The sequence below is a fragment of the Pyxicephalus adspersus genome, chromosome 3, assembly GCF_032062135.1.
Source record: "Pyxicephalus adspersus chromosome 3, UCB_Pads_2.0, whole genome shotgun sequence".
NCBI classification, from domain to species: domain Eukaryota; kingdom Metazoa; phylum Chordata; class Amphibia; order Anura; family Pyxicephalidae; genus Pyxicephalus; species Pyxicephalus adspersus.
Window position 1 is genome coordinate 70,341,521 of NC_092860.1, and position 27,108 is coordinate 70,368,628.

Genomic DNA, 27,108 nt, shown 5'->3' on the forward strand with positions numbered 1-27,108 from the left:
TCTGCTATCTTGTTTATTATTGCTATTATTATTATTATTATTATTATTATTATTATTATTAATAATAATAATATTATTATTAATAATAATAATAATAATAATAGGATTTATTATTCTACACCAATACTTCTTCATAATAATCTTCTCCCAAACTTTGTTATAATAATTATTATATTCTGCCCCCATGCTTAATATTAATCTGCACCTATACTTCATTATAGTCAAGTGGCATGTGAAATATTTAGTATACCCTTACAACTTCCATGGGATTTAGGAGAGTAAGGAGCAGCCAGGTGGTGCTAACCAAATGCATTTGCTTAACTGATTAGCAGCAAATGTGACCATGGAGGCTGCAACCTGGTAGTTGCCCGCAGTGTAACATCCTCACTTCTAGAGGACGTTACGTGCACATCTCTGCCAACTGGGATGGTGACACAGAGCATCCACTATCCTGCCCTGAGGCACTGTGGAAGATAAAATTACTGTAGGTATGACAACAATTTTCCTATTTTTGGCCCTCCTCCTGCCAGGCCACCACTGGGAAGTAACAAGCAAATTAAAATGGGAGGGCAAAGAATAAATACTGTTACCTTTGTAATGCTGCTGAAAGGGAAACATTAATCATTAGGTAGAGCAGATTGCAAAATCGAGGAGCCAAAATGAGATGCTGAAGCTACGTGCAATTTGTAATGTCTTATTAATGTATTGGACGATTTCCAGCTGGCTGCTTCACATATGGTCTCTGTAGACACATTAACGTTGGAAGCCCAAGAAGTTGCCACTCATCTTCTTGCGCTCCGACCTCTTCTGGTGGAGCCAAGTCCAATAAACCATAAACCTACCTAATTGTTTCTGATATCCAATAAAAATCACTCTTGCTAAAGCCACCTGACCTCTTCTTTGGGCATTTGGATAAACAAACAGATTGCCCACTGTTCGGAATCCCTTAGTTCTTTTTATCTTTTTATCCAGCTTACTGCAATCGAACTCCTCTTTCTGAAATTCCATGCACAAGGAATTTAATGCAACAAGATGATGTCTCTGGGTTGGTAACTGGGGATAAAGAAAAGGCAGATTTACTAAACACTTTTTTTAACTCTGTGTACACAAAGGAAAATGGCAGAGCTCAAGTCCAAATTCATAATAGCAATGTCACTGCCTTTAATGAGTCACAACGGCTCAGAATTGATATGATTGAGAAACAGCTGGGAAAAATTAAGGTTGACAAAGCACCAAGACCTGATGGATTACATCCATGTGTCCTCAAAGAACTGAGCTCAGTTTTTTCAAAGCCATTATGTCTAATTTTTAGAGACTCACTGGCAAGGTACTGATGGATTGGCGTAAGGCCAATGTCATTCCTATCTTCAAAAAGGGAGCAAAGTCATTACCAGGTAACTACAGATCAGGTAGTTTAAAGTCCATAGTTGGAAAGGTCTTAGAGAGTTTGATAAAGAACCACATTGAGGAGTTTCTGCTAGAAAATAATATTATAAGTGATAGTCAGCATAGCTTCAGGAAAGACCGAAGTTGTCAAACAAATTTACTCTCTTTTTATGAGGACGTAAGTAAACAAGTAGACAGTGGAATATCAGTTGATATAGTGTACTTGGACTTTGCTAAAGCATTTGAAACTATACCCCACAGACGGGTAATATGCAAGTTAGGGTCGATAGGTTTAGAAAAGTCAATCTGTAAATGGATAGAGAACTGGCTTAAAGACTGCATCCAGAGAGTTGTAATTAATAATTTGTACTCTGAATGGTCCAAGGTTGTTAGTGGTGTATCTCAGGGTTCAGTGTTGGGACCTTTACTGTTTAACATCTTTATAAATGAAATGCATGCTTTATACTGTCTTAGGGGGAATACATTTGGGGGGGTCAGAAATGGCAAAGGAACTGGGGGTTCTGGTAGATCAAAGACCCAATAACAACATGCAATGCCAAGCTGGAATATCTAAAGCTAGTAAAAAAGCTAAAATGCTACTAAAAAAGCTAAAAGCTACTAAACTAAGAAAAGGAATGGAGGAGCTCAGCTATGAGGAGAAATTAGCTAAACTGAATCTATTCTCCCCTGAGAAGGGACGTTTAAGGGGGGATATGATCACGCTGTATATCACGCTGCATATAGAAAACTCTCTTCCCCAATATTAACTTTGAGATCATTACAAAGAACAAGAGGGCACTCTTTGTGTCTGGAGGAAAAGAAGTTTAAGCTCCTGATAAGGAAGGAATTCTTCACTGTAAGGTCTGAGAAAATGTGGAATAGGCTCCCTCAGGAAGTAGTTTCAGCAACTACTATAGATTGCTTTAGGAAAAAGCTGAATGTTTTTCTAGAAGCACAGAATATAACTGGGTAATAAGGATTTAAAGTAAAAATAACAGTGACTGTTGAGCCAGAGAACATCCGATTGCCTCATGGAATCAGGAAGGAATTTTTTTTTCCCTGTTGAATCAAATTGTACCAGGGTTTTTTTTTTGCCTTCCTCTGGACCAACTATGTCTTATAGGGTTTTATATCTGGGATATGTTTATTTCCCTAGTGGTTAAACTTGATAGACTTATGTCTTTTTTCAACCTAACCTACTATGTAACTATGGAAGAACCACCTCCAAATTCAAATAAAAAATGGATGAGACTTTAGAAAGAAATTACTAAGAAATAATGCAGTGCGGTTCATTATTGGGGAAAGCTTGCAGCTCTGAAATGTGCCTCGCTGATGAAAACTGTTGTTTTGTTGTACTTGAGGATCTTCACTTTTCTCTGTCTGAGAATGTACGCAAACACTCTCAAGCCTTGCCATGTCGCCATCAGCTCCAATAGATTGGACTGTGTTGATGGTGGGTTTGCAATGGGCTCCCCAGCCCTGGGAGTCAGGATTATACATGGTTCCTGAGCTAGGGAATACCTTGGGACTAGATCTGACTCGTCGTCCCCGACAACAGATCTTTCCAAACAGTCCCTGGAAGAACAATCCTCTGACTCAAGGAGAAATAGGATGAGTAATAATACAAAAATAACCAATAACATATTGCTTAACAAAGCAAAAGGATGACATAATGACTAAAAAAGGAGAAAAACACCTATTCAGAAAAAAACATGATAAATGAGATCACAAGAAGGATTGAAAGGCAAATACATAATTGAGGCCCCGCAAGCTTTCAGTGTAAAAAACCACTGGAAGCCTTTTTCTGGGGTTCTGATGTCCAGTGTGCTGGAGCATGCGGAAATCGGTAGACAAGTCCCATAGGGATAGGGACTATCACATGCAAATAAAGCTGATGATAAGGTGGATAGATATAAGGCTTCCTTAATTTGATCCAGAAAAGAAGGTGTTTCATTGCCTTTTTATGGAGATTTCTGTCTTTGTTTTGGATTTGTTTTGTCTTTGTGTTCAATAGCTTGTGTATATAAAAAGCTTTCATTTATGTTAGTTTATTTGCAATCAATTCCTTATGTTTATTTACTGTATTTTTTCCTAATGTAATATTTTGGATCTATGGGTCCTTTGTTGATTTACTCTAACTATGAATCGCCTTCTCCCATACATCATTTGCTTCCATATATATATACTTCCCTATATACACGTAATTTCCATGTGTACAGATATTTATCTCACTTTTTTAAAAAAAAAAAACAATTTGCTGGTCTGTGTGGGGAACTTTTCATTTGCCAACAGTCCTCTCTCCCCTGCACTTGATGCCTTGATCAGTAATAGCAACCAATTACTCACTGCTGAAAAAAGACCAATTAGAACGTCTTTTGTTTATTAAGTTATTTAATGAGATGTGTATATGTGCCAAATTTTAATTTATTTACTTGATATTTTTGTTACTTCATGTCCAGACCTCCAGAAAATAATTCCTGAAGATGCAGCCTAGTTCTGCAAAATGTGTTGAATGAGCTGTTGGCTCATCAAGCCATCAATAGAGGTGGACTTTCATATTAAGTGCCATGTTTATGAAAAGCACTGTTTGGATACTTTTATCAATGTGCATTTGAATATGCTTTTATTATGTTTCTTAATATTTATGGATTTTATGTAATACAATGTTTTTGGAAAATACCTTGAAAGTCCCACTGTTGTGAACGGGATTGTTCTTTTGGCCCTGATTTATTAAAGCTCTCCAAGGCTGGAGAGAATACACTTTCACCAGTGAAGCTGGGTGATCCAACAAACCTGGGATGGATCTGATCCAGGATTCAAAGCATTTGCTAGCAAATAGCAAATGACATGAAAAGCAAATGACAATGAAGAAATTCATTCCAGGTTTGCTTGATCACCTAGCTTGACTGGTGAAAGTGTATCCTCCCCAGCCTTGGAGAGCTTTAATAAATGAGGCCCATTTTGTTTTCTAGATATTCCATGTGAAACTGCTTAATCTGAACAAATGAGTTTAGGTTTCTAGGATCTAAGATTTTACGGAAAGCTACCGATACTTTATGTGCTAAAAATAGAAAGTAATAGAAACCTGTAAACCATTCTTCCACTGGAACAGGCATCACAGCCTGTTTTAGTACAATTCCATCCCCTATTTAATGTACAGCTCTGTGTAATATGTTGGCGCTATATAATCCTGTTTATTAAGCCCCTAGCGGTATTCCTGAGTGTGACTCGAGATGTGAATTTACCATGCAAAAAGTTGTAATCTAATCACACTCGGGGTCGCTAAAAACATTAAAAAAAACACTTACCTTGTTCTGTTGGTGTCCCCTGGCATCCTGCTGGTCCCTGCAGGTCTTTGGGACACGTCTTCTTCCTCTGATCTCCAGCTGGCAACTTCAGAGACCGGGGTTTCCCAGTGACGTCAGTGCATGTGTTGGTGCGGGCAGGAGGAGCGGTGGTAAATTCAAATAATTTTGTGTTGGATTCAATACAAAATAGTTGTATTGAGTCCAAAGGAAATCTTTATATAATATATATAATATATATTATTTTTTTACATTTTTTTAACATATTTTTGTGTTTTTTTAATTTTTAAATTCAATTTATTAAATATTGGACATATTTTGATGAGTTATGCCTAAAAATTATAGGCCAACAATGTAAAATAAATTTCTATGCAAATCAATTTAAGTTTTTTGCGTGGAAATACAGACAGAATTAGAATGCTGGGTGGGGGGGGGGGATGGTAAATAATAAAATAATAATAATTCCTAAACAAAGTTAAAAGGGCCTCCTGCTCTTTATTTCCACTGGTAGTAAGATCTGTAGAAACCAGGACCTTGGTGGTCTGCAGTAAACACTATTTGGTAACCTGTGTAAACAATCAAAATTACCTTACAGCCTGTCTCAGGACGGTATGGTGGACCCTCTGACAGGTTGGGACCAAAGCGGAATACAGGAGCGTGAGGTAGATGCATAGACAGACGGAACTAAAGGTTAGAGCAGGAGGCAAACAGGAGTAGTCAGATGGAGACGGGGTCAGTACAAGGAAAAGTCATGGTCAGGAACAGGGAAAGCAGACAGGAACCTGGAAGCAGAGACACTTCATTTCATTCATAGGGGAGTTTGTGTAGCAAATGGAGATTGTGTGACCAGCAGGTACTTCCTGGGCATGCCCAGCGTCACAATGTTTTCCCTGCAGACTTGGCTGTCTGCCCCACCTTCAAATTGAAGATTCCTGCTGCTGATGTCTGGGCAGTCTGCCACACGGGCAGATGATTCATAAACTTTACCCCTTCCGGGGTCATAAAAATGATCTCAAAAGAACCAGTTAGCAAAGCAAATTACTGCTGCCTTCCCCTTTGAGGGATTAACACGGATCTTCCACCGGTTACCCGCTGAATGCCTTTTTTTAGTGGGCTCCCAAATAATACTTTAAAAGGAATGCAACACAAAACTTGCTTTGAAGTAGAATCTGCTCCACTATTTCTGAGCCAATGGGCTCTCCTGGCTGTTACCATGAATCCCATTGTTGTTGCTGAAAGCCTTATCAATTAATTAGATGTTTATAAACTAAAACTAAAAAACTCTAAAAATTCTGTTCCTTGTCTTACCTGGTCCAAGGATGACATAATTGAAGCTTTGTCTCATCCGTTGCTTTACTAATTTACTCAGGAGTATAGTGCTCTAGAAACTGATGTTAGGGCAAAGAGCAGCTACCCAAGCCAGCAGCCGAATAGATCTTCTTTAGGTCTATATCTAATCATCGATCCATAGGTTTCTTAAATGCCACAGAATTCTCCATGGGCGGGACAACGTCTCATGCCAATCTTTGAAGGACCAGATCCAATGACGGGTAAGCATCCCAAATTTCTGTATCTCTAGAGTTCAAAGGGTACAGGGTTTTTGCAAATCTATTCTGCAAGGCACATTACGTTTAGGAATCTGCCACTCCTCTTTAAATAGTTGTTTAACTTCACCGATAAAGGGAAAAGTTTAGAGCTTTGATACCTCCTGAAAGTCTAATTGACTTGGAGCAACCAAATGTAAACGCACATGAACCTGGCTGGCCCTCATCTAAATTAGACACCTCTGAGTCTTGAGAGTATTCCAGATGCTATGATACCTCCTGAAAGTCAGAAGAAACTTAGAAAAGTAGGACCAACACATTTGCAAATGTCCTCATCCTTTCGGCATTAGCTTGGTCTATGTATTGATTCAATTCCTTAGACCCATCCTCCTTACCTAAACATGCTTCTTTAAAGTAAAGTGTACACAAAAGCTTAGATAGTAAAGCTTTTACACCACAAGCCCAATATGCACCACCTACAAGTCGATCCAACATCATATCTCCCCTTGGGGAGGGCGATCTTCTCCTAAAGGAAAAATCCTGTGGAGAGCTTCTTCTTGTCCCATGACCTCTTTTGAATTAAGAGCAGACGGGGCTGGGAGATAAATGTCTAGATTTTCAGCTTCTTCCTAGGGCTTTTATCCCTGTAAATAATAATACCATCTTTTTCCAGAAAAGCAAACCAATTTCATTACTTACCTAAATACAATGAACCCTACCTACCTTTGTCTTGATGACTGTGTCTGAGGAACAGGGGTGGGGGATCTGGTAGCTGAACAGACAAAAGGAAAACCAAAACCTTTTTAGATGGTGTATAAATAAAACCCACAAAAGAAAAAACAAGACACACTTGTCCGGAAATAAAATCTACTTCCACTGACTGCACAATTGCCATGACACACTGAATACAAACGTTACAGTGACTAAACCTGCAGCATTAACAAAGAAGCCTTCCTGGTGAAGCACTAACAACAGACCCTGGTAAATATGATATGATATGATAATGTCTGCAGAGGATGCAGCCAGATGAATGATGTCATAACTGACAGTTTTTTTAATCCTGCACCCGCCAGAACAAGACCTTTCCGTCACCTAGCAATCGTGCTGCAGGGAAGCCATGCTCCACCTCCTTGCCAACAGAGATACAAGGCTGGCAAACTGAGGGAATGAAGAACCAGCCCTACTACTGGCAGCCTGACACTACACTGGCCACTGCAAATGCCCCGTAGGTTCACGCAAAAGCCATAAAAGTAATGGGACACCAATATCTCTGACAGCTGGTGATGAGCAGAAATGAGCCTACCTATACTGAACTAAAACGTCCGGGCTCATAACAGCCCCTCATGACCACTTAGGACTGTTTAAGTCCTTGATGAGGAAGAAAGTTTTCAACTGGTTTTACCACTCCTACTAGGATTTCCAAAAAGAGAGCCTGAACCAGGGGGATGATAGGGAGCAAAGGTCCTGGAGTAAGGACAAAAGAAGAGCAGGAGGGAAAGGGAGGGGGTGTCCTTTTTAACAACTTGGGTATGTGGTCCTGGGAAGTCAAAAGTTGCAAGGTTGACCAATAGTGCACTGGCAGCAGGAGTGCCAGGAAAGTAAGTTCATAAATGGAGAACATTCAAGGCAGTTGCCATCAGCAGAAATCAGCCCCCAGACTATTCAATGCAAAAAAAAAAATTTTTGCAAATTGCAAAAAAAACAAATAACAAAAGCTAAATTAGAATCTACAGGTTTCAGTTAGCCTCTTTCTTCCCTACCCTTTCAGCAAGATACTCCCTCATCCTAACCTTATTCCTATTCACCCAACTGAAAAATTCTTACCCCCCTCTCTAATGGTCTATGAAATGCCAGATCTTTCAGCAATAAACTAACTTATATACACAATCTTCTCCTGTCTAAACCTCTGAACTTTCTGTCTCCCACTGAAACCTGGCTTGCCTTCTCAGATTCTGCTGCTGCTGCACTCTCCTATGGAGGTCTTCACTTGACACATACCCCTGGACTTGGCAGAGTAGGTGGTGGTGTGGGTCCTATTCTCTCCCCTATCTGTACATTCAAAGTCCTTCCTACTCTGTCCTTCTCTCATTTTGACCTCATTTGAAGTGCATTCTGTCCTTCTTTTCTGCCCACTACCTTTCCTTGTTGCTGTTGTTCACCACCATCACCCCCCCCCCAGCCCAATTTTCCAATTTTGGACAACTTTGCCTTTTAACTCCCACATATTCTTTACCAAGACCTGCCTACTCTCATCCTCAGTGACTTCAATCTTGCAGTGGAGGTCCCCAACCATCCTTTCTCAGCCAAACTGCTCTCCATTACCTCCTTCTTTGGACTTACACAGAACATAAGCGGCCCCACACACATCACCGGACACACCTTAGTCCTGGTATTTTCCAAACTCTGCAACCTCACCCACAACTCACCATGTCCTCTTTCTGACCACAGCCTCCTCACCTTCAGCCTATCTAATTCTTGTCCCTCCTTTGCCACATCCCAGCCCTGGTCAATGACAGAGAGACATCTGTAACCTAGACCACAGGCTAACTGCCTTATGTCCCTAACCCCCCCTCTCTCTAAGATCATCTCCAGATAGAGCTGTCACTTAGTTCAATCCCACCCTTTCTTTGGCTCTGGATAAAGTTGCCCCTGCCACGTTTCTCTACCCCTGTCCCACTAACCTCTGACCTTGGCACAATAATTACACCAAACATTTACAAAAGGCTGCTTGTGCAGCTGAGCACAAGTAGAGGAAATCTGCCCTCAGCACTGACTTCATGGACTACAAAGCCAGACTACAACACCTTAACAGTGCACTCACTTGTCTTTCACTTGAAATATATTCCCACAGGTCCTCTTAATTTTCCAGGCTAAATCAACTTCCCTAAAATCACCTTTCCATCCATACTGAATATGTACATAATATACACAAAGGATATACATTACTTAAATTAAAGATTATTTCTTAGAATTAGTAATAACTTTTTTTAAGATTGACTTAAAATGATAAAATTCTGAGCCCACCATATTTTAATCAATTAGCAATGTTGTAAAATGCATTGATTGCTATTACTCCACAAGGCTAAGCAAAACAAAAATAATTCATAGTTGTGGTCTGATTGTTTGTCCTTATGATATAAAAGCTGCTTTGTTTTCCCTGTCAAGGTTGGCCTTATAGGCACACATTGAGTAGTTACAATGTATTTTTTATAAAAAGGGCAGTGCCAAGGACTGAGTGCAGTTTTAACTGAATGTTCCAGTTATCAAACACTCCCTCTTGCGGCAGTATTGACAATGCTACAGTACACAGAAATAGAATAGTTTGTTAAAATCAAAGCTCAATAAGGATTTCTTTTTAATTAGATATAATACATACATTTTCTGAAACAAATTCATCACGTGAGACACTATAGTTGTAGAAATGATAGATTTGATATAGGACATTTCATAGGAAATAGCAATACTTATACCCTAAATGGTAAAGTATTAAAAATGCAGTCTGCATGAAAGCCTAAAGAAAAAGCATTAACAATTTTGTTTCAGGCCAATTTTCCCTTTTCATGAGTTGTCATGAGTTGTCACATTATTTCACACTTCTCTTCTGCTACTTTTTTCACTTCAGTAAATGTTCCTTGAGCCCGTGTCTTCAGCACATCAATATCAATGTCAGGCAACATAGAAAGAAAAGAGCCCTGTTCTTCTTCCTCTTCTTCATCTTCCTGCACCATCTTAGCAAGATCTTCTGGAAGTTCCACCTCTCCTCCTACAATCTGTAATTGGGCATCATCCTTCTCACTCTGCATGAAGAAAAAAGTATATGCAGGTAACAAATATAAGAGTGGGATGAGATTAAGAGTTTTTGTTTTTATTAATATTTATTTGCTTCAAAATATGTTTAATTTGCATAATTAGTTCCAGTACCAATGGGCCACATACACAAAATACAACTACCTGTGATATTGGGAGGAGCACTAATGTCAAATAGAGGCTAGAGCCCTCTTTAGGGCCTTTGTTTAAAAAGACAAAGAGAGAAGCATACATTTCATCTTATCAGATGTCATTTGATAATCAATCAAGCATCCTTTCAGGTATAGTTTACAACATGAATTGTAAAAGTTGGAATTTTGTGTCTCCGTGTGTCATAAAATTTAGGGTCTGGTAGTTAGGGTTGGTGAAGTGGCCTCTGACTGAGCTGTATTCAAGAACACATTTATTAATGATTCATATTTCAATTACACAGGTCTGTACAAAGTTGTAGTTGGCCAATTTAGAGCCGGATCATTATGGTGAGCATTTTGAGTCCCAAACATGCCTAGTTTGGTCCCTTTGAACTCTGTATTTTGTGCTAAATATTAATCTGGGCACTAGCAGTTCATAAAACCTGAACCTGGGGGAATTATGGATCTTGCTAAAATACAAGGATCCTAGGTGTGTCCACAAAGCATCATAATCCATGTCAGCCCCCACCCTGCTGTCATTGGATGGTCCTATTAGTCCCTCCTCTGTTTATTGGCCTAGAAAGAGCTATGTGAGCCTATTAGAGGGACCTCTCACTACCATATTGCAAAGGACAACGGCATTGACAGACTGAGCACTGCAGGGAGCCCTGACTAATAACTTATACACTATTTAATGTACAGCACTGTTTATTATGTTGGTGCTACATAAATCCTGTTTATTAATATTATTTTAATATTATTATTATTATTATTATTATTAATAATGTTAATTATTAACCACCTGAGCGTTACACTGATGTCTAGATTTCTGTACCAAAAGTGTTACAGGTTTTCATGAAATTTTTTTTTTTAAATTGTAGACCTGTAACTTACAGAAATATGTCCGAACAGGGTTCTAGTAGATATAATGAATATAAAAAATGTTTGAAACACACAATCATGAAAAAAAAAAAAAAAAAATTACTTTTAATAAAATTAAAGGAAAAACACAAAATTCAGCCTAAACAAGAATACATAAATAAATGAAAAATACTGAAAATGCGATAATTCGGTATAATGTATAGTAATATATTTTTCTAAAACACCTCCCTAGTGTCCAACCGTCCAACGTCACATACCTATAGACAAAACCACATAAATATATTTTCTATTATTTTGTATTGGATTGGATACAGGAGTTTGTATTCAATCTAATACTGAAAATGCGATAATTCGGTATAATGTATAGTAATATATTTTTCTAAAACACCTCCCTAGTGTCCGTCACATACCTATAGACAAAACCACATAAATATATTTTGTATTATTTTGTATTGGATTGGATACAGGACTTTGTATTCAATCCAATACAAAATGAGAACAAAATTCAAACTCTCATTATGTATTGGATTGAATACAAATTCCTGTATCCAATCCAATACAAAATACATACTTTGTATTTATTTTTAATTGAAACTCATTCATTCATTTTGTATTGAATTGAATACAAACTCCTGTATTCAATCCAATACAAAATGAATGAATGAGTTTCAATTTGAATTTCCCGCACACGTGCCGACGTCATCGCGCACGCACGCACAAGAAGCCGGCTGGCTGTTTTTTTCCTCAGCCGGCCGGCTTCTTGTTTCAGTGATCACCCGGCGCTGGAACGAGAACGACGCTGGATGATCAGCGGGACCAGGTAAGACGCCGGCCGGCATCTTGTGTTCCGCCGGCCGGCCAGCGGAACACAAGATGCTGGCCGGCTTCTTACCTGGTCCCGCTGGTATACGTGAAGGCACCCAACGCTGGAGAGGGAAACCGACGGACGACGATCGACGAAGGATGACGCTAGAACACGAACCCGACGCTGGATTAGCACAGGGGGACCGAGATTTTCCCTACATTAAAATCCCCACTTACCTGGGTAAGTGGGGATTTTAATGTACGGAAAATCTCGGGCTTAACCAAAAGAGCAACTTTTTTTAGCCCGTACGAAGGTCGGGCTTAACGGTCGGGAGGTTAATAAACAGGAAGTCAATGTCTAAATATTACTTGATGGCATAACATGGATTCAGAACAGAGAGGAGAGTGAGGAGTGATAATACTGAACACTAAGGGCTCATTTTAAAACACCACAAATCTGACATTCCCTTGTAGGAATCTTCCTGGTCCATGTGTTTTCAAGGCAGTATTTGATCCAACCAGGGAATCTTTGAGGGAATTTTAGATTTCCTGTTTTATAAATAGAGCCCTAAGATTAGTTTTATAATCTCTTGGCCTTCAAACTAGCAGTTCAGGAGTACATGGATTAATACAATTAAAAATGTTATATTGTAAATGTAGTATTTTTTAGTTTTTAATGCCTTACTGGTATCCTTAATGCTATAAATGTTTCAGAAATAGTCTCTGTAATACACTCATTGTTGCAACTCTGGTTTCTTTAATACAGTCAATTATACCACTCTGCATTCTATAATGCAGTAATTGATGGCTTACTAGTCTATGTCACATTGAGGGAGGGAAAGCAGGAAGCTTGGTTGGTAAAAATTAGGGATGGTCATTCACTAACTGATTGCTAAAGGCGGCTTGGGGGTGTCACTGGGCTTGCAAACTTAGATGAGAAGTCCCTCATCTAAATTTTTTCCACATGACAAAATTAAAGGCTGGTTTTGTCAACAGTTTACTAAACTCTGAAACTAAACTTCTATAGTTTGACAAATTTTCCCTCTCATACCTAGTTAACAGATGAGCTAATCTGTATATTATTGGGCTTCACAAATTTGGAAGATTTGGATTTTAATTTATTTATTTTATTATATTTTAAATTTAATTCAGAGATCTAAACAGGTCATTAATTACAAATGTCAGAAATGTTTTAACATACTATAGCATTTCCTAATTTTGTGTATTTTTAAAGACATAGATGCTACAAAAATTATTTTTACCTGTGGCAGTCTATACTTGTCCCTCATATGCATTCTGACTGTTGCCCTCTCTGCTTTCTTCTGTGCAAAGGCATGATCCCGTTCTATCCTGTGTAAACACAAGTACTGTATTATCCATACTTCTATTGAACTACATGCAGACAGAAACAGAAGCAAGCTCACATTATATTGATCCAAAATTCTTACAGCAATGTGTGTGTTAGGTGTGGTGAGGAAGGGGGTTATAGTTTTCTGTGTAATATATGGGTGTTCTGGTGTTCATGCAAACTGCTGCTCTTTAAAAGATTCAATTGTCCCTGGCTAAGAGCCATCTGGGAATCAATAACCTGGTAAGCCTCCCTAAGGACAAAAAAAATAAATAATTAAAGAAGTGTTTTATAGGTGCTCAAAGAGAAATGGCCTGATAAATATAATAATAATTACTGTGTAAAGCAGTTTTAAAGATTACTTTGTAACTCCACACTTTACAAGGAATGTATTACTATGACACACTTCAAAAGTTTCTTTAAAGATAATTGAACAAACGACAAAGGTATATACACCCTTCATAAATCATACAGTATAGGGTTATGTGTTTTTGGAATAATATAGTAACTTTTTTTTTATTCATTAAACAGCCAAATGGAAATTGGTTTCATTGTTCTTTCTTGAACTATGCATGGCATATTCAATGCAAATTTTGAGATTCTGGAATGCAGGAATAATTTCTGAACAATTTCCTGCCAGCTATATTACTAGAATGCCTTAATAATTGTAGGTATGTGCAAGGATATTTGATGAAATGTATCCTGTTATCAACTGTCAAGGAGAAAATATCTAAAGCAAAGGAAAATACTGACTAGCAAATCAGACCTAGCAATTCAGGTTGTCAAGGTCATATATCTTTGACTATATCCAACTAACCATACACATTACTTAAAATGAACTATTCTTTGTCTTTTTAGCTGCTATCACTAGCCCTTTAAACTGCACACAGCAAATTTATGTAGCAAATAGACATAAGAATATAATGCTTCCTTCTGATCTTGCCATGGTTGCCAAGCCTCTCCATCCAAATGTCAGTTTTTTGCTAAAAAAATGCAGCCCAATTTCAGTAGCAGGCATGTAAGCTGGTATCCCCATGGTTGAAGGGCTGGGAGCTCCTAGGCCTCCAATTATGGTTCTACGTGTACATATCCATCTAGTGGGTGTTCTAAAGTTCTACTTTTATATCCAGGAGTCCATTGTAACAGTGCTACCCCCTCCCCTTGGGTGCAAGTAAGATGTTTCCTGCTTACTAAGGCACAAAAAGAGTTGAAGTAAATACACAGAGATGGGTTTAGGCATTTTATAAAAAAATAAAAAATCAAAGCTTAACCACTTTGACTTTTTTTAATATTTACTCTAATTTAAATATTTTATCCAATTACCTTAAATAAAAAATGTAATAACAGAAAAAAGGCAGACTAAATGCTGGAATATATACAGTAGATGTTGTGACGAACGCCTTCTCAGCCCGGACCCCTGTGCATAGACTTTCCAGCACGCTCAACAACAGTCCACGCACCAGCAGGCTGAGAGGGGCCATCATGGGGCAAAGTTAACCACTCTGTTACCCCTTGCCAAACACACCTTTACAGGTACACTGCCACGACGTGCTTAGACAGAAGCACGCACCGTTACCCTTGACAACCGCAGTTATGATTCTGCTACTTTAGTGTCTCCCATTGCCACTCCAGACAGGGATGTCTCAGAAATCACAATGTTTATAGTAGCGTTTCGGGTTAACAAGTTACACTATTTCTACTTAGAGCATTCAGAGATTCAGCTTATACTTTTTATAAGGCATAAAAAGTAAAAACATACAAGAACAGTGCACACACAAATACAGAAAAATTAAGACTAATCAAAGAACAATAACAGAACTATAGCAGCAGCATAAAATAAAACTGTGAAATAATACTTAGATAGGGTTGGTTTGCCTTGGTCCCGGTTGCTGTGTAAAGTCCAAGTTATTAGTCACTGGGCTCCCTGCAGTGCTCAATGTGTAAGTACCGTTGTCCTTAGCAACAAGATGATGTTAGTGAGAGCTATCTCTGCTGGTCTTACATGGCTTTTTCTATGCCAACCACAGAGGTGGAACTAATACAACAATTCAATGACAGCAGGGTGGGGGCTGTCTGAGGGGCTGTCTCAACATGGGTTATGATGCTCTGTGGACACTTCCAAAATGCCCTTGTTCTAGCCATTATTAATATTTTCATAAGTACAGGTTTTTATGAACTGCCAACCCCCAGATTATATATTCACCGCAAAATAGGGAGTTCACGGAGACCAAACTAGGCATGTCTTGGACTTATAGCTCACCAGAACATGCTAAATTTGGTTTCCAGGCTTTCCTGAGGCCTTATTATTATTATTAATATTATTATTAGTTATTGGTCTTAAAATGCTCACCATAACAATCCAGCTACAAATAAGCCAAATACTACTTTATACAGAATAGTATATTGGCAATATAAAGATTATTAATAAATGGGTTTCTGAATACAGCTCAGAGTCCATTTTACTAGCCTTTTCTAAGTTTTATGACACCAGAGACACAAAACTCCAACTTTTTCAATGGGTGTTGTAAACTAGAGGGTCTGGAAGGATGCTGGTTGTCAGATCAAGAAATATCTGATAATGGGAAATGTATGACCCTGGTCTGTTAAAGAAACAATTTCCAAAGACATTTTAAAAGAAGACAATTTTTTATATTTTCCACAATATCACAGATGCTGTTTTTGTAAATCTCTTTCAGCTTTGAATTAGCTTGATCCACATGGAAACATGAATTTTAGAAATGTAAAACAAATCACTTATCTCTAGCTGTAAAATGCTTATGAAGTTATAGGGAAATGTATGCGTACATTGTACTTGCAATGTACGCATTGTGTTGACACGCTTGTTGCTCCAAACCCAGGAACCCTAGGATTGCACAGCATTATACCAAAGTAACATGTGCAGTGCTTAAAAAATATATCATGCACTACTTGGGTGATGACAACCAAGTGACTTGCAAAACAAATGCAATGTGTGTTTGTGTATTTAGCAAAATGTACTACAATAATAGTGAGAATTAGCAATAATTCTCTAATTTTACCCTGGACTGTAGAACCCACTTACAAGGCATTTTGCTATCCATTGTATAACATGCATAGTAGTTCTCACATATCTTTAAGTATATTTTCCTCATATAAAACAGCAACACAATAAAACGTGTTAAATTTTAAAAAATTTAGCAACAATAAACTGAATGTTCAGTGGAACACATTGCATTGACTAATCTTACATGCATAACTAATCTTACCAAACCATGTTTAACTTTGGTTGCTGGTATACATCATATACAGATTTGCCTTGAATGTGTATTCCAGAAAATATGTATGATTGAATATAAATCTGATTCACACTTTTTACAGATATACAATACTTACTTCTCTTCCACTAGCTGTCTTTGGTACTCCTCAAACTCTTCCCGTGTCATTCCCTTGGACTGTGCCGTCTCTTTCCCATCTGGATTTTCTTTTGTTTCTGTTTCTCCACCAAGGTTATTTCCCAGATTCTTCATGGAAGATCCCATCATAGTTTTCAGCATAAATGCCATGTCTGTATTATTTATGCTTCAAAAAGCCCTCAAAAATATTGTACTTACTCAGCTAAACACTGCAAAATTCACAATGTTTTGAATATTATATCAATATTTGAAGTTAATTCTGATGTATTGGTAAAGAACCATACCTAATTATTTACAGGAGTTATATATTTCTTTTGCCTGTTGATATCTTGGTACTGTGCAAGGTGAATGTGTCCCTGCACAGACAGCCTAAACCAGCTTAAAGCATTAGGTATTAATGAGGTGGAGATATCTGTAGTTCCTTTTGCAGAGATTCATATCCTCCTTCCTACTAAGCCCAGAAGCTGCTCAAGTTATCCCCAAGTTATACTCATCATTGCTTTAAAACCTGATATGAAATATAAAGAGAAAAATGTATTGTTTTAAATATAAGGTTCACATCAGAAGTTCATTAACTGTGCTCTCAAACTATGTTTTGATTGAATATTTTACTAGTAAAATACACAGTAGAATATCACCTATCTAAATATCCCAGACAGTGCCTAAATCTGTAACTTGCAGTATGTGTTATGTTTAGTACTTATTACAATAAAAGTATGTATTTTAAATCTAATTACTGAAGTCATTTATAAGCTTTTACATGTTCACATTTTCTGTTACAGAGTGAAAACACTGCTCCCACTGTCTCCCACTTGTGCACCTACTCACCAAACAATTATTGTTTGGATGCAAACAAAGGTTGACAATCCCCAATTGTATATTGACAAAGGAGAAATAAGAAGGTAGGTATCATTAAAGATACCTTTATTTACTTCCTTTGCAAACAATGAAACTCATAGAGTTGTACCCAACTACACTGTTGTTCCTGGACTACTAATGATTTCTATCATCTATTTGGAAATTTTGTGTGAACAGTTGATCTTTTCCTAAAACAACAATGATAGTAGTGGGCATTTATTAGAAGTATGTGTTGATTTGTTTTAAAATTGTGTGACTAATATTAATGTTTTGTAAGTTTTGATCTATGTCATTACATATTTTAAAAAAAGCTCCTTTTTCTCTTTGATTAGGAAACTCTGTCAACATTCATTATGCAGGCATAGAAAAAAGTTTCTAAAAGTGGTAACCCCGAGTCACACTCGGGGTTGGAACACCTATGGAAGGTTAGTAAATACAGAGCTTACCTGATCCGCTGGGGTCCCGCGTCGTCCAGCGCTGCGATCTCCGTATTCTTTCTTCTTTATTCTTCCTGCTTCTGCATCCGATGAGTCACCGGGGGAGTTCCTGGTGACGTCGGTGCGTGTGTACATCCCGGCCGGGCGGGGCGGGAAATTCGAAATCCATTTGTATTGCACTCATTACAAAATAACTGTATTGAATGCAATACATTGGATTTTTATGTGTAAAAGAAGTACATTGTTTTTAAGAACATTTATTTTACAGTATATATGTATGAGTAAAATATGTATTTTTTTTTAAATTTAAAAAAAATAATTTTTTTTTTAAATATATAGATTTTTCAATGTATTCAATTTTATTGTTTTTAAATGATTTTGTGTTTCAAACTTTATTATACTCATACTTTATTATACTCATACTATTATACTATACTAGAACCACTAGGGAGGTTAATGTCACCACCAGGTAATTTGTCTGCAGGAAGTATATGTGTGTAGTCAGAAGTGACTACAAGGAGAGTACAGAAGATCAGCAGTACTAGGGTGCAACAAAGGCCAAAATATGGGAGTTGTGTATAAAACACTTGTATTTAAAACAGGTAGGAAAACATTGACAAAAAACATCATTCAAATATAATAATAATAATAATAATAATAATAATAATAATAATAAAACAAAAGTACGGTTGTATACTTACGTTACATAAGGGGGAAAACTATAACATATAACCATCTGAACTAGTACAGAAGTGGGGGAGCGAGGATAAGAAGGGGAGGGGATAGATGGGGTGGAAGGGTGGTGTGCAACGTTTGGTGCATAATTACATTGCCTACATTGCTGGCTATCCAGCAGAATCCTTACAGATAACCAAAAAGATCATTGGTGTCACTTACTTTAGAGCCACTAATTGCTCACTGCAATGAACCCCTAGCAATATCTAGAGAAACTCTGCTGTAGGGAGAAAACTAAATGTACAGTTGAAATGCATATAGTACACAAAGTTTTACCAGTCAACACATCTGTATTTTTTATCATTATTATCTTGATTCATTGTCAAAGAAGCAGGATGGAATTGAAATAGAAAGCTGCATTGCTGAATCAAAAAATAAGCATGTCACTGGCCCGATGCAATGTTACAGAGGTGTATATTCATAAGCCTGGATGGATAGGTTTTTAAATCGTTTGGAAGGTAAAACAGGTATTATGTTGTTGTGCAGTGCTAGTGACAGGGATAACACACATTTATGTTATTTATTTATAGTAGTATAAACATCACATAATATTTCCTTTAGTTGCAGGACTAAATGTAGGGATGATGTTCATTGCACAATGGGTTCATGGTAAATCTGTGTGAGTTTACATTTTCAGCAATTTATGGCAAACTTTACTTTTTTTGGCAACATTTATTTTACAGTATAATATAATAGTATGAGTAAAATTTATATATATTTTTTTTAATTAAAGAAATTAAAAAAATATATTTTTTAATGTATTTAATTTGTTTTTTTTACATGATTTTGTGTTTAAAACCTTATTATACTCATACTATTGTATTATACTGTAAAGTACATTTTCATGAAAAACATTTTACCGCTTTTAGACATATAAATCTGGAGAGAAATGTACCACTAGGGAGGTTAAGCAATAATGTATATTGTGTAAAAGAAGGAAAAGAATGAGGTTCACGGCTCAAGGATTGTGTGAAATATTATAGATGTGTATTTGTTACATCAAGAAAAAACATTTACATAACGTAATCAAGTATTTTACCTTGGTCCTGTTAACACTTCACGGGACTTAGGTGTTACATACTAGACACAGTACTTATATGTCATCAAACAAATAAAGGTGTGAAGAACCACAGAAGTTATATAGTTTGTGCAAAATCCGATGCGTTTCGCCACCATTAGGCGTCCTCAGGGATATCTTTTGTATGCACTCTATGGTCTGGGTATGTATAGAAAATCAGTATGTCAAATAAGGTAAGTACCTAAGTTAAAGTGAATATATACATATATACATTTGTACATTTAATATACTATATAGTATGGTTAGGATCACATGGTTACATAGGGATTTTATGTAATTACATAAATAAATGTAGGTATACAACATTCAAAATATTTGTATGATATATAATGTGACAAATTATTTGTATATACAAAGAAAGAGTATGGTTATTTCGTACTCATGGGAGATCATAAAAGACACAGACATGCGTAATGATAAATGTGGCAAGGTGAAGGTTGAAAACCTTGTTCAGATTAGTGCTAGATATGAATGGATTAAATAATCAATATAAAGTAATTTTTCAACATGTTTCTTGTATCTATACATATTGTATGAGGTATCTTACCTCCTCAAACGGAATTTTAGTATATTTCTATATTGATGTACACAAACGATTCATAAAAGCTTTAGTATACTCTTCGAAGATTGGTATTGCATTCATCCATGAAGGTTGTAAGGATGTAGAGGAGAGGCACGGGCCTTCCACTGCCATTTCAAAAATGGGTCTGATCACAAATGAAAATAATTGGTTTTATAGAATGAAGGGTTAGGTATAAGTTGGTGTATATAGGGTTAAATAAAAGTGAATTACTTAATACATGTGTGTAAATATGTATTATTTACTGTAATTGGGATGAATTACCAAGTATTCCAGGTACATAGAGGTATATCAAAATGGATTATCTTATAAACATGGGTATATTCATGGTCACATTTATGGTCATTGTAGTTAAACAGGAAAAAATTGTCTTTTTTGTATAGAGGCGTCTAGGTTCATTATAGGATGGATTTGACATATTTGCCATATGGTACTAAAGGGATAAGGAATTTCTATGAAAGGTTCTAAGTTAGTGAAAAGATGAAATTTACATTTGAACCATAATGAAAGCTTATGGGTTAATGAAGGATAAATTTTGCATAGGAGTCATAGTGAAAGCTTCTAGAATAATGAAAAGATGGACTATTCATATAAGCCATAAAGTACTGAAAGGGTTAAAGGAATCTTCATGTTTGGAAGATATATGAATGATAGACTTACCTTGCTGGCTGAAATGGCTGGGTTCAAAGAGGAGTTTGACAGGGAGGTGAGCGCTGGGAGTACAGCCAAACGGTCTGTATAAAAACGGAACGCGCTATTCGTAGTGTGTTTCTTTGTTGTGCAGTGCACATGCACCCTTGTCAATCACGGCCTGGGTGCACCCCACTACACAGTGTCATTGGTGTCCCTGTGACGTCAGCTGGGGCTGCCACTCCAGGGAACGAAGAGGGGAGGGTAGATTCAACCACCCTCTTCCTTCCCTGCAGGGAGATCCACCCAAATGGGGTGAATCATGAAGGGGGAAAGACCCACATAATTGCCTAAATGCCACAGGATTGTGGTCTCACATCCCCTCCAAACTCCAGTCAATATGTCAGGGGGACATCCAAGTATTCGAATTGATAGATGAATGAAAAGTCCTCCAATGTTAAATTGTACAGTGACTGCATGGTATAAAGCATACTTTTCATATATATTTAATTATTAAATATTGCAGAAAAAAGTACAATAAATGAACACTGTGGGGAGGGTTATGACGTGGTTCGTGTTTATGTGGTATTGATACTCATATTAGGAAGGTTTTTGAGCTGATGGAGCAGGAAGTGTGCATATTAAAAAAGGCATATTACAGACGATGCCATCTCAAATATGTCAAGAAAAGATGTTTTACAGAAAGGATTTGAAACTAACTGTATCGGTAAAGCCTGGTGTTTGTGTGTCTTTAAGGTTGACTATCCATTTTGTTTCTGTTTGTAATAATTCTTTGTCTAGGTCACCCGCTCTGGGGTTTGGGGGTATGTATTCTAAGCCGAAGAATTTAGGAACTATAGGGTCATATTGGTGTTTTGAGCCTACATGATGGCATATATGTGTAGTTATTTTACCTACTTTAATTGAGTGGATATGCTCGTAAATAATTTTCTTGAATGTTCTTTTGGTTTTCCCGATATAAAAGAAGCCACAGATACATGATCTAAGGCAAATTATCCCTTCATTGTTGCAATCAATGTAAGAATTGGGTCTGTGGTTTAAACCATTTGGTAATGTGATCATCAGAGCTTCATCAATCCAATTGCAGTGATTGCAATGTCCACATTTAAAAGTACCTTGTATGTTGTTTGATGGGCATGGTGAGATTCTGTCATTTCTAAAGTGACTAATGACCAGATGGTCTTTGAAAGATTTAGGTTTGCTATATGTGATCATGGGTCTGTTGCTTAAAACATTTTTTACTTTAGGAATTTTTAAAATAAAGTTATGGTTCTCATTAAATCTAGTGTTAATTTTCACTCGGGCTTGACACTCTGGATTGGGTTTGTCTGTCTTCAAAAGGAGGCCTTCTCGTTCATATTTGAGGACTCTCTGCTTTTTTGAGAATGTTCTTGGTGTCCTCTCTGTAGGAGTCTTTCTTGTAGGAGTTTATCCTCTTGTTTAAAGTTGAGGTCGTTTGTACAGTTTCTCTTAAGTCTCAGATATTGGCTGAATGGGATACTGTTATTAGGGCCTTCGGGTGAGCAATGTCAGCCTGGAGTATTGTATTCCCTGCTGTTGGTTTTCTAAATAGTATCGTGGAAATAGTACTGTTGCTGTCAATTCTGATGAACAGGTCCAAAAAAAGGTAATTGTGTTTTGCTCATGTCCATAGTAAATTTTAGATGCATATGATTGAAGAATTTGTGTAGTATATGTTCTGAACCCGTCCGAAAGAAGATCACGTCATCAATGTACCGTTTCCATGACATAATATTTTAAGTGTATGTCTTTGTTATTGGGTTTAAGAATAATTTTTCTTCCCAAGCTCCTAAATACAAGTTAGCATACAAGGGTGCGCATTTTGTTTTTTCAGTACCACTATATTGCCTCCTTTGTCCGCAGGTTTGATAATAATGTGTGTTTGGTTTTTCAAAGAATTAGGAGCCTTGTAGTGAGCTTTGGTGAAGTTATTAGCATGGTATTCTGTAGTTGGATTGCTTGCATGAATATGTTCAGTGATGGTATTTAGGAAGGATTGTTGATATAGGCGGGTAGAATGTTGATTTAGGTTTTTTGGAACGTAATTCAATAAGTCCCTTGAAATGCGCACCCTTGACAGCTCTGGTTTTGTGTATTCTTTTAAAACAAAAGATGTTAATGTATGAGTTGTTTTTTCTAAACTAAAACCTTAGTATTCAGGTTAAATTTCCATATTGGCACTCTGTAAGTTCTGCTGTGAACAGGATATATATTTTGCTGTGGACATTGAGTAGTTCTCCCTGGCACTGAATATTCTGCTGTGGATACTGTGTAATTTGCTGTGGATAGTACGTATTCTATTTTGCTCTGGATCCTATGTAATCCACCGTGAACACTGCCTTTTCCTATGTGGATATTGTGTAAGTGTCAAGCTCAGGGAGACAGGACCACTAGGGGGTGCTACAGCTTGCACTGGAGGTGGTGTGAGCCCTGAGAAAGGCCAAGGGGCAGAGTTTAAGCAGTAACCAGATCTTCTCCAGAGCCTTTGATGGTGAGGATGTTGCGCCGCTAGTTACTGCCAGGGTGCGGTCCTTGGGCACACGAAGGTGGGCAATTTGAAACATGGTACCAAATCACAAAGCAGAAGAATAGTCGAGGAAGGTTAGGTCGAGGCAGGCAGCAAGCAAGAGAGGTCAGGTCACAAGCCAGGGATCCAGGAGACAGACACCAGTGACACAGGGACCACTGCAGACACAAGGAACACAGGAGACACTGGAAGCAACAGGAGGCACAGGTGACGCAGGAATATCCACAGACAGACAGGAACACTGGAAAAGCACAGGGAAGTTGGCTGGGATTCCAAAGACAGGACAATGAGGGATTAACGCAGAAGCTGGACAGAGGAAACACTAATAGCCAACAGGTGCACAGGAACTAGCTCAACAGAACTAGGGGCTCTTCACCAGTGGAGACACGTTGTACGAACATTGAGTGCAGTGTGTGAGCTAGCTAAATAGCCAGGGATGGTTAATAGGCTATTTCCTCATTGGCCAGCGGATTGGACAGCTGGCCAATGGGCACGCCCAGAAGAGAGAGAGGCGTCTGCACTTTAGTGAGAAAGAGGTAAGTGTGACAGTAATCTCCAGTGGATACCACGTATTTTGCTGTCGATAATATCTGAGCTCCCATGGATACTGTCTAAGCCCCTGTGGACACTGTATACTCTGCTGGTAAAGAGGAACTAAACTCAAAAGTGCATAAAACAAAAAAAAATACACTTCCCTTTAATCCCGCAGCGCAGTCGATTGGTCTGGAGCTGTCTTCCTTCGGGTCCCGGTATCTGTCCCTGAGCCGGCGCCCCAGGCGGCGCCATTTTTACCTCTTCTTCTGGGTTCTTCTTCCTACATCACCCGATGCAGGCGGGAGATCAGGTGACGTAGCTTGAAAAAAAAAAACTTGCTGATCTTTTCATGAAAAGGCTCCTTCTGCGCAGAAGGAGCACCCAAGAGCCCCCAGGATGCATGACGTAGGTATCCCGGGAGGCTTTGCATTACCATTCATTCAAAAACAACCTAAACAAACAGAATTTTTACCTTACATAAAAGGGTTGTCTACCCTTTTATGTAAAGTGAAATTTCTGATTCTGCTTTTTGATCCTCCATGAGTATCTCCGTTGACTTTTTCTAAACCCACTGTAGACTTTGTCAACAAAATCTAAGGCTAGCTACACCATCAGAAAAGACAGACAGACTCCATCAGACTCCAGATGTAGTTTTGGATTTGTTCGCCGAAAATGTTTTTACGCTGGGGGAATAAAATTGGAAAATACATTTAGTTCGCTCAGCAATCTTATCAGCCTTTGAGAAATATTATTCATAGCTTTACTCTGCACAGCCCTCTTATTCAGATCCTTTATTACGATATTACCCAGGCTTCTGAAACTGTACAGGGAACATGAATGCACCTATTATGGAATCAGAGGTCTGATGAGGAATGAGCTAGATGATGAACAATGATGGTATTTTGATGGTATGATGAACCAGATGATATTTTAGCTGAATTCTATTAAATACCATTACAGGAAGTGACCCTTCTGCTCTCAGAATTCTTTAATACATTCCAATACATAGTAATCCTTTCCCAGAGTTTAATAAAGCCCATACAGTTTTGATTCCTAAGGAAGGGAAAGATTTGGACTTTGTTACGTCCAAACTTTGGCTTTAAAAATTTGGCAAAATTTGGCAAAATTCTTGGCCAGATTAGGCCCGTGGGGCAGAGTTTGACACCCCTGCTCTAAGAGGACCAGCGGCAATCAGCAGTGAACAATGTCAAATTTAGCACAGTTTACAGAGTCATAAAGAAGAGATGAACAGCACTTCTAAACCTGATGTTTTGGTTTCAATTGTTTTATTTGTAAACCTAAAACAGGCATGTAAACATCCGTGTGACGCATTATGCAACAATTACCAGAATACCTGTGCTCATTCTGGGTCACTGAATCAAAAATAATTCAAGGCAGAGGATAAGACCACTAACAAAGCCAGTAGTATTTGTACTACCAGGGCAGTAATGTCAGCCTAGTTCTTACAAAATATGCTACATTGTTACTTTAAATGGGCCAAAAATGCACCATTAGGTCAGTAAGAGAAATGGGCCATACAGATAAAATGAATGGGGAGGAACTATGTAGGCACAGTCAGGCAGGAAACAGTAAACAAATAATTCTAGATCTGAACACCAGCTGCCACTCCAAGAAGATGCAAAACAGCACTGTGGCACATTGTCAATAATCACTGGCCCATGCTGTAGATCTACGGTTGTTTGGGAGCTGTGCCTTATTTATTGTTTCAGAGCATTCTGCAGTTCTGTATTGCTAAAAATGTGTTTAGCATTTGGCAATGGCTAATTCAGGGCTTGACAATAGTATGGTTATGAAAACAAAATGGTCTTTTTTTGCTAAAAAAAAGTGCTAAAACTGTATATAGTGATACAATTTTTACTCCACCCAGCTTCTTTTGCCTATTGATTACCTGTTTTTACTTTCAGTTGTTTAATGAAGTATGTCTTTATATTATGCCTTTTCTGCTTTTGTGTTCCTTTGAGCTTTTACTTTCTGTCCAGCTGTTTTCCTTTTTTTTCCAGTCTGCTTTGATGCATTTAGGAAATCTAGGCAAATGGGTACCAAGATGGGCAAAGGGCATGTTTACTTCAACTAACATTTAGCCGCAACATAACAAAAAAGATAATACAATAGAAAAGTTTTCATAAAGGAAACAAAGCTAAACAAGTAGTTTAAGCTTTTGTACTGTATGTATGTTGGTTTTTTAGATTTTGGCTTCTTTTTTCTTACGCTGTAAGGATGCGATCATAGCGAGCTCTGCACTCCTCTGGCGGTGAGCTCTGTTCCTGCAGTCTCTGCAAATCCCCCATCTCTTCCAAACAGGAAGGGCCCGCAGACTTATTTGGACTTATTCTAAAGCAGACTTATACCGAGGTACCACTGTACTTTCTTGTATAAAAAGAGGAATAGACTGCAGAGATGGAGACATAATCAGCTATGAGGAGAGATTAGCTGAACTGAATCTATTCTCCCTTGGGAAAAGATGTTTATATGATCATTATATATATACAAAATTATTGGTCCATATAGAGAACTCTCTTCCCACCTATTCACTTTAAGACTGTTACAAAGAACAAGAGGGCACTCATTGCATCTGGATGAACAGATGTTTAAGCTCCAGATTCTTCACTGTAAGGTCTGTAAAAATGAGGAATAGGCTCCCTCTGCAAGTAGTTTTAGCAAATATTATAAATCGCTTTAGGAAAAAGCTGGATGCTTTTTTAGAAGCACAGAATATAACTGGGTACTAAAGCTTTAAAGTAAGGATAACTGAGACTGTTGATCCATGGAACATCGGATTGCCTCATGGAATCAGGAAGGATTTTTTTTCCCCTGTTGGAGCAAATTGTACCAGGGTTTTTATTTACCTTTCTCTAGATCATCTATGTCCATGTGGTTTTATATCTGGGATATGTTTATTTCCCTAGTGGTTGAATTTGTAAACCACGTAAACACGTATACAGTACTGAAGACATACCGTGTTTCCCCGATGATAAGGCAGGGCCATCAAATAAGACAGCCCCCCCTTTTTAGGTAAAAATGAAAAATAAGCCCCCCCCCCGCAAATAAGCCACCCACCGATTACTTA

At 37.8% G+C, this 27,108-nt stretch overlaps 1 protein-coding gene across 1 annotated transcript; it reads right to left on the reverse strand.

Moving 5' to 3' along the window:
* Positions 1-9,573: 9,573 nt before the first annotated feature.
* On the reverse strand, positions 9,574-16,964 carry LOC140327737 (complexin-4-like). Its single transcript, XM_072407089.1, has 3 exons — positions 16,580-16,964; positions 13,122-13,209; positions 9,574-10,032 (listed from the first exon to the last, which is right to left on the reverse strand). Exons 1-3 carry the CDS (start codon positions 16,747-16,749, stop codon positions 9,814-9,816), a joined length of 477 nt encoding a protein of 158 aa, XP_072263190.1. The 5' UTR covers positions 16,750-16,964; the 3' UTR covers positions 9,574-9,813.
* Between the last annotated feature and the right edge of the window lie 10,144 nt (positions 16,965-27,108).

What these genes read in the sequence shown, in the direction of transcription:
- LOC140327737 (XM_072407089.1), bottom strand. Translation starts at nt 16,749, where the DNA reads ATGGCATTTATGCTGAAAACTATGATGGGATCTTCCATGAAGAATCTG. An exon ending in AGACAGCTAGTGGAAGAGAA is followed by an intron (nt 13,210 to 16,579) that starts GTAAGTATTGTA and finishes GTGTTTACACAG; the next exon opens with GATAGAACGGGATCATGCCT. An exon ending in ACAAGTATAGACTGCCACAG is followed by an intron (nt 10,033 to 13,121) that starts GTAAAAATAATT and finishes TTCTTCATGCAG; the next exon opens with AGTGAGAAGGATGATGCCCA.